This window comes from Emys orbicularis, chromosome 20, assembly GCF_028017835.1.
Source record: "Emys orbicularis isolate rEmyOrb1 chromosome 20, rEmyOrb1.hap1, whole genome shotgun sequence".
Taxonomy (NCBI): Eukaryota; Metazoa; Chordata; order Testudines; family Emydidae; genus Emys; species Emys orbicularis.
The window spans coordinates 9,995,120-10,008,608 of record NC_088702.1 but is presented as its reverse complement, the minus strand read 5'-3'; the positions used below and the strand labels follow the sequence as shown (position 1 = coordinate 10,008,608).

At 59.5% G+C, this 13,489-nt stretch overlaps 1 protein-coding gene across 1 annotated transcript in view; it reads right to left on the bottom strand.

Moving 5' to 3' along the window:
• Positions 1-9,902: 9,902 nt before the first annotated feature.
• PEA15 (proliferation and apoptosis adaptor protein 15) overlaps positions 9,903-13,489 on the bottom strand; it is a 40,143-nt gene continuing 36,556 nt past the window's right edge. Inside the window, 2 exon segments of the mRNA XM_065420533.1 lie at positions 9,903-9,967; positions 11,885-12,040. Of these exon segments, the coding sequence (XP_065276605.1) occupies positions 9,903-9,967; positions 11,885-12,040 (221 nt within the window).

Sequence of the window (13,489 nt, the reverse complement as noted above, 5' to 3'; positions counted from 1 at the left end):
GGCACCTTTCTCCTGCTGCCCTGCATTTGCCAGTCCTGCCTAAAGCACCACACATCTCCACTGTGGGCAGCATCCTTTCCACGGGTCCCAGGGCTTCCCTGCTGTCTCCCCCATTCCCTGCTTTGTGTGTGAGGGCAGGGGACCTCCACCACGGGGAGGCAGAAATAGCCACCAAGGCGCCTGTGTCCGTGAGTGGTGCCCTACCCCATGCCCCCAAAACCAGGTTCCATGTCCTACTGCGTGCCACCCCCACCCCATGCTGACAATGACCATGCCCTGCTCTCAGCCAAGAGGCTCCTGGGGCTGGCAGCAGGCCCTTTTCCCCTCTGTTTTCACAGCCTGAAACCCCCTTTCACTAGCAGCCTACAGGGCCCGGGCCCAGCCTCTGCCCCTTTGCACTGCCAGGGGTACGTAACAGAGAATAGGGTGCCTGCAGGTGCTGGCTCCTGTGTTTGGGGAGGGGGGGAGGCTGCATGGAGTGTGGGTAATACAGGTTCTACCTCTGCTCTTCAGGGCATGGCCCAGTGCCCTGAAGCGCAGAGGTTTTGAGGGGCAGGGGTAGAACCTGTATTCCCCACCCTGGCTGGCCCTGTTCACTCCTGTCTCACCCCAGTCCCCTCCGCTCTCTCTGGGCTAAGTCCCCCTCTACAATCGGGCAGGCTGGATGCAGGTCAGGCAAGTGTTTGGGGCTCAGCCAGTTGCTTGCACTTCTTGGACATGTTCCTCCCCTTACCTAGGGCACTGCAGCCTGGGGCGTTGGAGCAAGGGTGAGGCAGCTGGCACTCAACTTCTGCCATTGCTACCTTCCTGGCTTGTTCCCCACTGCTCTCTGCAGTGGCTTTACCCCATCAGTGACTTTAGTCTGGGAGCTGGGGCACATGACTTACGAGGAGAGGCTGAGGGAACTGGGCTTGTTTAGGCTGCAGAAGAGAAGAGGGGGGATTTGATAGCAGCCTTCAACTACCTGAAGGGAGGTTCCAAAGAGGATGGAGCTCGGCTCTTCTCAGTGGTGGCAGATGACAGAACAAGGAGCAATGGTCTCAAGTTGCAGTGCGGGAGGTCTAGGCTGGATATTAGGAAACACTATTTCACTAGGAGGGTGGTGAAGCACTGGAATGGGTTCCCTAGGGAGGTGGTGGAATCTCCAACCGTAGAGGTTTTTAAAGCCTGGCTTGACAAAGCCCTGGCTGGGATGATTTAGTTGGGGTGGGACCTGCTTTGAGCAGGGGGTCAGACTAGATGACCTCCTGTGGGCTTTTCCAAACCTAATTGTCTCTGATTGGAAAGTGAGGCACAAGCAGGGGTTGATCTGTGCTATGGTCATGTCCAGTGGTGCTCCACTGCTAGAACCAGAAATGAATTCCTGCTCCCAGCCACCCCACCTGCAGCTGGAACCTGCAGCCCTGAAACACGTTACTGGGGTGTTATGTCTCCTCTGCTCTGCCCCTCCCCCCCCCCTCGCCAAATAACTCAGTGCTGGGGGGGAGGGGCTCCTTGGTTCCCTCCAGCAGCTGAGCCAGGTAGCTAGGTCTGCTCCTGCCTGAGAGTTAATTGGCTGCTGATACTGCTGGAGCTGGGGTCCCAGCTGGGGGTGTGGTTACATCTATAAACCCTGCCAGTGGCTCTGCTGGGCTGGGGGTGCTGCTTATTGCCTCAGTCACAATGGGCTCCCTTTAGCTTGAGCCCCACCCTTCTTAGCCTGCCCCCAGAGAGCTCCCCTGGGGTGGGCAGTGCCCGGCTCTGAGCCCTTTTGGGGGCATTCTAATTGCACTATGAATCCAAGGGCCGTGGGAGCCGTGCAGCTGCCGTGCCTTGTTCCAGACGCAGCCTCCGCCGCCTTTCCCTTGGCATGTTCCCTGGTGCCTTTCAGCTTTGTCCCTTTGCCTCCTGCTGCAGCCGTCCCCCCTCCTCCCTGCCCCGGTTTTGCTTTGGTGGCTGTTTTATCCGAGTTCCTTTGATTTGCTAAACGGCGGGAGCGTTTCCTGGGAACACAGCTCTGCTTGGTCATCCTGCACCAGCACTTGGGGCCGGTGACGTACAGGCTGCCCCTGCCCAAGGAGAGCTCTGGAAGGCAGCCCGGCCTCAAGGGAGGGACAGGGCTGATCTGCTTGGCACGCGCTGCAGGGACTTGGAAAACCCAAGCACACAACCATGTCAGCTGGGAAGAGTCACAGACGCTAGAGATGGGGGAAAGGCCTGTTTCATAGGAACCTCTGGAACTACCTGCCCCAGGATGCCATGGGGGTCCAATGTCCATACAGTGGGTGCCCTGGTTGGGTAATTAGAACACCTGCATGCACATCAGATTCAGGGCTGAGGAGTTCATTAGGCAGCTTGGAGTCAAACTGTGGATGGGGTGTAACCTCACTGCCAATTGCCTCTCCCCTTTCATTATTGCATCCTGCCCTGGAGGCACCATGTGAGATTAAGGCCCCATCAGGCCTGCACAGATACCCAGGGAGAGAGACGGTCCCTGCCCCAGCTGAGCTCAGGGCCTCTGCAGGCCGGGCGCTGCATGGACACAGAGTGTGAACGATTCCTTGCCCCAAAGAGGACTCGAGAGGGCTGGGAGGAGCTCCAGGGTGGGGCAGTGACTGCCCCAAGGTCACCCCACATCTCAGCAGTGTGTCACCACCCTCTCAGGCTTGTGCTCGCCCCCACTGCCACAGGGGCTAACGCCAGCTGATTAGGGGTCTGGAACAGCTTCTGCACAAGGAGAGATTGAAAAGACTGGGACTGTGAAATTGGAAAAGAGATGACTAAGGGGGGTAGGGTTAGGGTTAGAGGGCTATAAAATCATAAATGGTGCAGAGAAAGTGAACAAGGGCGTGTTATTTATCCCTTCTCATAACACACAAATCAGGGGTCACCCAATGAAATTAATAGGCAGCAGGTTTAAAACAAACAAAGGGAAGTACTTCCTTTTGTGGTGGTGGAATCTCCATCCTTAGAGGTTTTTAAGGCCTGGCTTGATAAAGCCCTGGCTGGGATGATTTAGTTGGGGTTGGTCCTGCTTTGAGCAGGGGATTGGACTAGATGACCTCCTGAGGTCTCTTCCAACCCTAATCTTCTTCTATGATTCACACAATGCACTGTCAACCCGTGGAACTCATTGCCAGGGGATGTTGTGAAGGCCAAAAGTATAACTGAGTTCAAAAAGAATTAGGCAAGTTCCTGGTGGATAGGTCCATCAATGGCTGTTAGCCAAGATGGTAGAGATGCAACCCCTGCTCTGAGTGTCCCTAAATCTCTGACAGCCGGAAGCTGGGACAGAAGGCCAGGTGATGGATCAACCGATAATTGCCTTGATCTGTTCTTTCCCTCAGAAGCATCTGGCAGCAGCACTGTCAGAGATAGGGCTAAATGAACCATTGGGCTGTAGGGCCAGTGGTATGTTCTGTTAACCGGGACGGCTCACTGTCCAAGCATGGAGTAGCTGGACACATGGGCAGAGCCAGTCTACAAGCTACCGAATTAACTGGAGCAACAAAGCCCCCACTCCCCTAGTGAATCCCCTGGCTGGGCCCACGGAAAAGGCAGCGATGGTCACACACACGTCACGGTCAAGACAATAAATTTTTATTTGATCATTAGCACAATGACTGTTGTTTGTACATCAGATTTGGATGGACAACGCAAAGCGGACTCTGTGTTTCATTCGGCTTTTGAACCGTTGGCTCTAGTTCCTGGCTGTATTTTTGAGCTGTGGCTGCAGTCAGGGGGCGAGGAGCTGTGCTGGAAGTTGGGGGCACGTAAAAACAATCAGTGCAAATAAGGAAATCAAAACCACAGCCTCACAGACGTGGTATTATTCACATTTTAGGATGCCCGCACTGCCCCCTGCTGGTCCCAGGGCCAGGCTACTGCCAGCCTTGTGCCCTTTGGGCTGCAGCTACCTCCGTGTCTCCATGGGCCCATTGAGCTGACCTAGCTGTAAGGTTCGGGGGGGGAGCAGCTCCTTGGGATCAGATCATTGGGACCACTCCAGCATGGCAGGATCCGCCCCCACCGGCTGCGTTCCCATTGCAATGGATGGGACCAGGCTGTGGAGTAAAGTGCCACTGAGCATGGCAGAATCTGGCCCCAACCCCATGCCAGGGCCACAGCTGGTGCTCCCTGCGAGCCCGTCACACCAGCACCTCTGGACAGGATTCTGGCCAGAGAGGAGCTTCTGCAAAAATAGCTAGTCCCTTAGAAATGCTGGGCCTGCCCATCTCCTTCCTGGCAGAAAGCAGGGCCAGCCAGCGCCTCCATGAGCAGCTGGCCTGCTAAGCCCCAAAGTAGTTGGATGGGTTTTGTGGCTGGGTTGCGGTTGGGGTGGGGGGTGGGCGGGTGTTCCTGGAAATGGCTGTCAGGTGGCTGGAGTTAAGGCAGGTTCCAGGTCTGAACAGTCACGATTGGGTGACTCCTTTAAGAGGCGCAGGTGTCTTTAAGGCAGGTTTGTCGCTGCGACGGGGAGAGGGATGGGCAAACCCAGCATAACGTGCAAGCCCTAGTGAGACTAGGCCAGCATCAGGCCCCTGGGGAATCCAGGAAACCCCAAGTCCCCCAGCCACAGATTTCAACAGACATGTTAAAAAACATTTTACAAAAGAGTTGTTATTTTGCGTTAAAGCGAAGACCTGGTTCTAGTAATAATACTGTTTATTTTAGAAAAAAAATCCAAAACAAAACCCCCAAACCTTCCTCTGCCTCCATCACTAGTCCTGGTTTGTTTTTTTGATGGCAAAATAAGTTAACACTAAACAACAATAAGGAAACACTCAACATTATAGTTACTATACATATATTTATAATATATATGTACACACAGTTAGCGCGGTCTGAGCGTTGGAGGCTGCATGGGCGCTGGCGGAGGGGGAGAGCTGGCAGAAAGCAACCAATAGCAACCCAACCCCCTTTCCCGTGGCCCCTTGTCTCCTTAGCCCAGCTGGGTTCCTCTGATTCTCCTACGCCCCGTCAGAGACGATTCAAATGCCAGGCAGCAGCTGATTCCCACTGCAGGACATCTGGCCCTGCCCTGACTGCTCAGAGCAGGGCGCCCCCATGGGGTGACACTGGGCAACACCTTCTGGGAGTAAGAGCCCAAGAGAACTCCAGGGTTTGTCTGTATTCAGCAGCCTTGCTAAAGAGTACTAATTACAGCGAAGGTTAAACCAGTAATCAGCCCCCCCAGAGGTGTGAGGCTCCCTTAGGGAGATCCTTAAAGGGGAAAAGCAAGGCTGGGATTCAGCACCTGCCCCCTGGATTGGGGGGGCGGGAATTAGAAACAGCAGCTTGTGTGATATGAAAGTTTCAAGGCTTCTTCCCAAACACTGCTAGGAAAAGCAGGACACTAACAGCCCCAAATTTGTTGCACTCCTCAGCTGGTAGGTTTGGGAGCAGCCACTCCATCCTTTTGTCACCTGTTTGGAGCATTTCAATTAATACTGGCTAGCAGATGGCAGGTGTTCCAGCCTGGGGTCTCCTTTATACTGAGGTCCCTTTACAGCATAGCTGCGAATTTAGATCCCCAACAGGGTGGTGCGTTAACACTATTTATTAACTCTCATGCACCCTCCTCTAAAGGGGGGGGTTTGCCCAATCATCCTCATGTCACAGATGGGGAAACTGAGGCACAGAACAGTACTTGCTTGTTTGAGCTTAGCGTCCAGGGTGGGATTTGAACCCTCAACCTCTTAGCTCCCAGTCTGTTGCCTTGCTATGCAAAGAGTCCACTGCTAAGCTGGGCCTTTCTGCCAGCTCTGACCCCCCAGGGGTGCAGCTTTCCTGCAGCCAGACACCAGGAATGAGGGGGAACGCAACACGGTGTTTGCACTATGGCCGTGTCCCCCGCCTCCGAGTCACCATGGCAAAGACTCCACCAGCCAGCCCCTGCCCAGTGCCGTTAAACAGAAAATAAATATCGGCTGGTTTGCCTCTCCAGGGTGATGCCTTAGCCAAGCCGGCTGCTCCGGCTAAGGGGAAGCAGATGAAGGTGAGAAAGAGAAGAGGCGTGGGGAGGCCCTGTGGGGAACAGGCCTTCCCGCTGTGCGGTAAGGAATAGCGATGCAGGCCTATGACACACACACCAACGCTGGGCAAGGGGAGCACTAAGGCAGACACAGATCTGGCTAACAGGCAAGATGCACACTGCGGATTTTAGCTTTTATTAAATAAAATATATTAACATAAATTCTTTTCAATCAGTCGCCCAGAAGACCCTATTGATTTCGCACGCGTCTGGCTCCCTCCTCTCCCGGGGGCTGTTAGTTAATAGCCAGCTGTTAGCACGAATCTCGCTCACCCCTCACCTGGCCACTCGAATCTGAGCTTCCCCTGCACGCCCACCACGCTGGTTTTATAAGCCACGGGGCTGGGCCTGCGTGGCACTGAGTGGTTAAGGTGCTGGGTGCCATTAGCGTGTGCTGAGCTAAGGGTGTGCAGGCAGTTCAGATGGCAATGGGATCCGAAGGCTCTGTGCTAAGATCAAACACCCCCCCACATACACACACACTCCTTATGACTGATTAAGTGCAGCTGGTGTAAACTAGCAGTGATTTCAATGGAGCGATGCCGATTTAGCCCAGATGAGGATGTTGCTCAGGTGTAGGCATCAGGTAACAGAAACATCCATAGGGGGCTCCACACACTGGCTTGGTGCTACTTCGGCACCCCCAGCTGAAGGGATGAGGGATCCATTCCACAACCACCCGCCCCCGCCCCACTAGACACTCAGCGTTTTCCTTGCCCTGGTTTGAAAAGCATCTGGATATTTTGTGCTTTAAATAAAGGGTTTTGGTCTCCCTCCCCGAGCAGCTCCTCCCCCCACCACTCAGCCCCCGGTGCAGGCCGGATTGGGAGTGCTGTGCAAGCCCCACCTTTTCTCTGATTGGGGGGGAGGGGAGGTTTCCCCTGGGAATTGTCACCATTTTGGGTGCAAATTTTAGCTCCGTTTGCAATGGAAACCGAGTTGGGCTGTGGGAGAGTTTTGCGCCCGAATAGGAATCGTGTCTTGGGGCCGAGGCACAAGTTGGATTTGCTGGCACAACGGGGTCTCTTCTGTTTTAGAAAGTGGTGCGTTGTCAGGGACCCCGCTCCCACCCTGCCTCCCCCCCATTCTCAGACCTCGGCCATGTTTCCTGCTGAAACGGAGTTTCTAGACTCAGGCAGGAAAACTGAAGAACCTTGTCTGCAAACTCTCTGTCAGGTTCAACCAGTAAATTTCAATCGCCATTTGTAATTAAACCCACGGGGGCCTTACCAGCAGCTCAGGCTTCTAGCCACAACCCGCTGCCAGTGTACAAGGATCCTGGCCTCCCTCCAGCACGGGGCTGGGAAACCATCTCCAGCTCGGAAGCAGGCAGGAACGGAAGCTGGTCCCCGCTCCCTGCCTCAGGCTGTAGGTTCCCAAGTGCAGCTCCCAAGTGACGGCTCCGCTCCTACCCAGGGGGAGCCCGCAAGGATGTCAGCTGACTGCACCCCTTCTCCCTGGCACTAGGGGAGCGTTCGGCACTCCCCGGAGAGGGTGGAACATCATGACGGCTGCCCCAGAGGGCACCGGATCTTGGTGGCTGCCCCTGGCCCCATATCATGACAGCTGCATGAGCGTGGACTCTCCGTTATGACGCACTGGCTCCCCTGCTAGCCCTACAGGCCAGGCCCCCTAAGCCCATGGCTTCGTCCCCTGAAGGGCTGAGAACCCTCAACCCCTTCATGTCCTTAGGAGATAAGGGCAGCTCAGAGCTCAGCATCCCAGACCAGAGTGGGCCCAAAGGGCCACACTAGAGGGTACCCGGAGCAGCTCAGCACGTGGCAGGGTCAGCTGGCTAATGGAGAAGGGGGTGTTTGGGGGCAGGTTCAGCGTTGGGCTGCCAAATGGAGAAGGAACGCAAAGCCTGGCCCTTGCCCTTGCCCTGGCTGATCCTCCTCTCCTCTCCCCCCCCCCCCCCAACCCATGGCCCCTGCCTTCTGGAATCCCCCCACACCTCAAGCAGCTGCTGCCCCCGGCCATTTCCAAAGTGGAAGGAACTTTGGCTGAACATTCCAGAACCTTCAGGCCACCAAAGTTCTGTCCAGCAAAGGGGCACGGGGGAAGGGCCCCCACCAGCAGGGGGTGATGAAGAGCGGGTTGGATAGGAAGGCCAGGGGGAGTGAGAGGGGAGGGGGTGGCCAGTTTTCACCCGTGATATGGAGGAATGGCACAGAGTCAAGAGCGGATAAACAGGGTCACGGCAGAGGCCCCCGCCCCCCGGCATGCGTTGCTGCTGTGAACAAAATACAGATACAAGCACTGACGCAGGCTGACCCTGAGCAAACAGAGCTGGGGGAGATCCCCAATGGAACATCCCCCTTCAAGGGCCCATGTGCTCAGCTCCCGCTGCCTTTTGCTGACACCCCCAGAAACAAACTGAACTGGTACCAGCAGAGCTGGGGCATCCCCAGCCCTCCCCCCCTTCCCAACTCTTAGCGGACCCCATCCTCTCTCCATCCGGGACCCTGATCTGTCAGCTGCATGGCCGATACCAACATGGGACTGGCCAGCTCATTCGCAGGGCCCACCTCCCAGCCCCATGATGAGGGGTGGGGAGAAATAACGGGGGAGGAGAGGGGCTGTGTGTGCAAATTTACGAGCACGTGTGTTGTGGGTAGGTCTGCGTGCGCGCAAAGGCACAAGTGTGTGCACATGTGACTGTGTGCACGAGGGCGCAAATGCAAGAGGGCGTGTGCTTGGGTGTGCGAGCACACGAGTGCCTGTGCACAAGTATGCATGTGCCTGTGTGCAAAGGCGTTGTGAGTGGCTGTGTGCACGAAGGGTGCTTTTGTGCTAGCACGTGTGCACAAAGCCCCCGGAGGGTGTGCACGCATGAGAGTCTGTGGGTGTGCTCTGGGGGAGGACTGACTGGAGAGAGGATGGGGAGCGGACACTGACGGGGCGGGGGCTGGTATCTCTACCCAATACCCCTGTCCCAACCTAGCCCCTGGGCTTTACCCAGGTCTGGATTCCCTACCCTGACCCCAGGCCCGTCCCTCACCCACCTTCCTCAGCTGTGACTGGGAGGGGCCTGGCAGCTCCTTCGCATGGTGTCCGGGGGGCAGTCTGCCCGTGCCGGGCTCCTTGGTGCGGGGAGCGGGGTGGGTGCTCACACGCTGAGCCCAGACCCTGGGGAGCGGGCACAACGCTCCAGTCCCTGGCCCCCTGCTGCAGCACAGCCTCCCCGGGTGCTTTTGGGGCTGGGGTCCTGGAACAGTTGAAGGGCCTGATCCTGAGAGAGGAACTGGAGCTGCAGGGGGGAGGAGCTGCTGGGTCAGTGGGACAGCTGCCCCTAGTCGCACCAACTGGGTGAGTCTGCTCTCCCCAAGCCCCCCGCCCCCGAAACCCACAGCTCTCATCACACCAGAGCCCTTTAACTGCTTCACAGTGAGTTACCCGCTTGGGGACCCCACTGGCCCCTCCCCCCCCTCCCTCCATTCCTACTTTCCCTGCCCTCCCCCCCTCTCTCTTTTCCTTCCTCAGCTCCCTCCCCCCTCCGGGCTCTCCTCTGGGGGATGTTCCCTTCGGATCCAGCCCCATCTCCCCTAACAAGAGGGCATGCATGAGTGCAGACCCAGCCTGGGAGCGGGGGAGGCATGGATCTCCGCTTGCATAGGAATGTCCCCCCCCCCCCATCCCCCGGGGCTCATCCGTATCAGCCCTCCCATCCCCAAGGCCAGACACATGCAGGGGAGGGGGGCATTAGGACTGTGTTAGTGACCCAAGCTCTCCCCACACCATCGGGTGGCAGGAGGTGAGGAGTGGCGGGGGAGGGGGGGCGAGCGGGGCTGGCGGGGTGGGGGAGGGGATGAAGGTGGTGGAGCGGGGGTGGGGGTGGGGTAAAGTGGTGGGCCTGGCAGCCGACCCCTTCTTCCTCCTCCCCCCCCCCTCAGGCTTTCTTGGGTGGGGGGGCCAGTTTGATGATCTCTTCTTCCGAGGGCTGCCGGATGATGTCTGCAGAGAGATAGGGGAGGAGAGTGAATGGGGGTGCTGGGGGGGGATTTCCTCACTACCCCCCCCATTTAACCCATAGGCTGGCCTGCCCTGGGCTCTGTAGGACTGTGAGGGATGTCACCCCCAGGGGGAATCCCACACAGCAGCTAAGGGCCGGCAGTGCCAGGAGCGGGGGTCCAGGCCCAGGGCCCTGCTCGGTTCTGGACACGTCCTGGGCTTGAGCGCCGGCAGGTGGCTCCGTGCCTCTGAAACAAGGGGGGGCTCAGACCGGGGAACCCCAGGAATGGCCCCTTCCTCCGCTGCCCGTAGACCCACGCGGGGCTCCCCGCGGAAATCGCAGATGGAGGAAAGATGCATCCTTGTGACCCCGCTGCGGCCACGGGGCTGGTGCCAGGCGGGTCCCGCGCTGCCCTGTGGGACTGTTCGCGTCGGTCACAGCCCCCCGCCGACCCCAACGCTGCCTGCCGTGTTTGGGCTCCCACAACGGCAGGAGCAGGGTTAAATTTGGGCAGCGGAGGGGGGCCCCCCATCCCCTAACCCAGCGCTCAGGCTCCCAGGTCCAGGCTGAGTCCCCCTGGGCCTTGCCATTGGATCCTCACTGGAAGGTCTGGTCCCCCTTCAGCAAAGTCACTCAGCTCCCCCTCACCCCCGTCACTCAGCCCCCGCAGGGGGGATCCAAGCCTAGAGAGACGTTGCTGCTACTTGAAGCCCAGGGAGCCAGCACCAGGCAGCGCTGCCCCTCCACCCCCATCCCGTCCCTCAGCCCCACTGGCAACTGCAGGTGCCGGGAGTGTCGTGGGAGGAGGAGGTGCTGGCCTGGTTACTGTGGGTGCCATCCTGCTGGGGCCCGGAGGGGAAGGCGGGACTATCGCAGTGAGGGGGGGTGAGGTGGGCGGAAAGACTGTGGCAAAGACCAGCCCTGTCTCCCTAGTGCCTGTTGCCTAGGGTGACCAGGTGTCCGGTTTTTGACCGAAACACCCGGTCAAAAAGGGACCCTGGCGGCTCCGGTCAGCACCGCCCACCAGGCCGTTAAAAGTCCAGTTGGCAGTGCTGCGGAGCTAAGGCAGGCTAGTCCCTACCTGGCCTGGGGCACTGCGCTGCGCCCCGGAAGCAGCCAGCAGGTCCGGCTCCTGGGCGGGGGGACCACAGAGCTCCGTACGCTGCCCCTGCCCCAAGCACCGGCTCTGCACTTCCATTGGCCGGTTTCCGGCCAATGGGAGCTGGGGGGGCGGTGCCTGCGGGCGAGAGCAGTGCACACCATGGAGCTTCCTGTCCCCCTCCTGGACCCCAGAGCCCTCACCCCACCAGCACATCAACCCCCAGCCCAGAGCATCCTCCCACACCCTGAACCCCTCAGCCCCACCCCAGAGCCCTCACCCGCAGCCCCCTCCCATACTCCAAATCCCTCAGCCCCGACCCCCAGCCTGAGCCCTCCCTCCCTCCCACACCCCAACCCCCTGCCCCAGCCCAGTGAAAGTGAGTGAGGGCGGAGGAGAGCGAGCCACTGAGGGAGGAGGAATGTAGTGAGTGGGGATGGGGCCTCAGGGAAGGGGCGGGGTAGGGGGCAGGGCCTCAGGGAAGGGGCAGGGTAGGGTGTTCAGTTTTGTGCCAATAGAAAGTTGCCAACCCTACTGTCGCTCTGCATTCTCCCACAAACACCCTGCCCCAAGTCTCTCACACTGCTCCCCCGTGCCCTGGCTACTGGGAAACGCCCTTCTCCCCAGCATCTGGCCTTTCCCAATAACCCCAGTCAGGGACCAACGCCCCACGTCTCCTGCCACCTCTGCAGCAGCACCCAAGAGGGGACGCTAGGGGCACCTCACACCCCAGCCAAACCCTGAGGGGAGGGAGCCCGGGGTCTCGTGTCCCATGGGTGGGGGATGGTCTTGCCCTTGTGTGTGTAGGGGGGGCTCTGACCTTTGTACTTCTTGGCGCTGGGAATGCGGGTCAGCTTGGTGTCCACCTCGTCCTCCTCGGAGATCTTCAGCACCTGGGTGCGGTACTCCACCACCACGGTCAGCAGGTCCGGGCGCCGCGAGATCTCAAAGATGTGCTCGATGTACGAGAGGTTGTCTGTGTGGGCACAGCATGGGGGTGAGAGCCGGTCAGGGATGGGGGAGGGAAGGTGAGAGCTGGGTGGGGGAGGATGGGTGGGGGTGAGAGCCCGGCAGGGATGGGGAGGGGGGTGAGAGCCCAGCAGTGGTGGGGGAGGGAGGGTGGGGGTGAGAGCCTGGCAGGGATGGGGGCGGGGTGAGAGGCAGGGATGGGGGAGGGAGGGTGAGAGCCCGGCAGGGATGGGGGCAGGGTGAGAGGCAAGGGCGGGGGAGGGAGGGTGAGAGCCCGGCAGGGATGGGGGTGGGGTGAGAGGCAAGGGCGGGGGAGGGAGGGTGAGTGCGTGCCTGGCAGGGATGGGGGAGGGAGGATAAGAACTGGGTGGGGGAGGAGGGGTGGGGGTGAGAGCCCAGCAGGGGCGGGGGAGGGGTGAGAGCTGGGTGCAACTGGCTCCCCCCAAACCCAGAATCGGGGACTGAGACCCAGAGGTGGGAGAGGGAGCCCAACCCCCAGCCTGAGCCAGAGAGCAGCTGCTGCAGCCGCTCTCTACCCAAGGTCCCGCACACAGAGAGGGGTGCGGGTCCCACACACACACAGGGATCAGACCAGACGCCACCTCAAACAGAGCTGGAGCCGGAGCCTGAGGTCCGAGGGCCAGGGGGGTTAGACCCCAAACAGTGTGTGAGCCCGGCCGGGGGTCGTCCCGTCCCCCCACACCCAGCGCCTCGGCTCGCCGCACTGAACTGACCCACGCATACTGTGCGTGTGGGCGCAGGGCGGGCTTGGGAAGCGGCCTGTCCCCTCCCGCTCGGGAGAAAGGTTGCACTGATCTGAGTTTCCTTTAACAATGAGACAGGAGATGCTGTGGTTTCCCCAGGAGTGGGAGAGAAAAGCCACAAGGGCTCAGTACAGGCCCCTGTCTGCCAGGGAACCAGCAGCCCCTCCAGTGGGGATCTGTGCATAGGGCAAAGACTGACAAAGCTGGGGGGCTGCAGGTTGGGATTGGGGGGCACTGGCACAGCTGTGGAAGGAGGAGCCCAGAACTGGCATAGCAGGGGCCTGTGGGTCGGGATTGCGGGGCATCAGCAGAGCTGTGTGTGTGTGGTGGGGGAAGCTCAGGGCTGGGATAGCAGGGCGCCGCGGGGCGGGATTGAGGGGCACTGGCAGAGCTGTGGGGGAGATGGGGGGCCCAGGGCTGGGATAGCAGGGCGCCGCGGGGCAGGATTGAGGGGCACTGGCAGAGCTGTGAGGGGGATGGGGGACCCAGGGCTGGGATAGCAGGGGGATGGGGGACCCAGGGCTGGGATAGCAGGGGGTTACGGGTCGGGATTGAGGGGCACTGGCAGAGCTGTGGGGGGGGACCCAGGGCTGGGATAGCAGGGGGCTGCGGGTGGGGATTGAGGGGCACTGACAGAGCTGGGGGGGGGATGGGGGACCCAGGGCTGGGATAGCAGGGGGTTACGGGTCGGG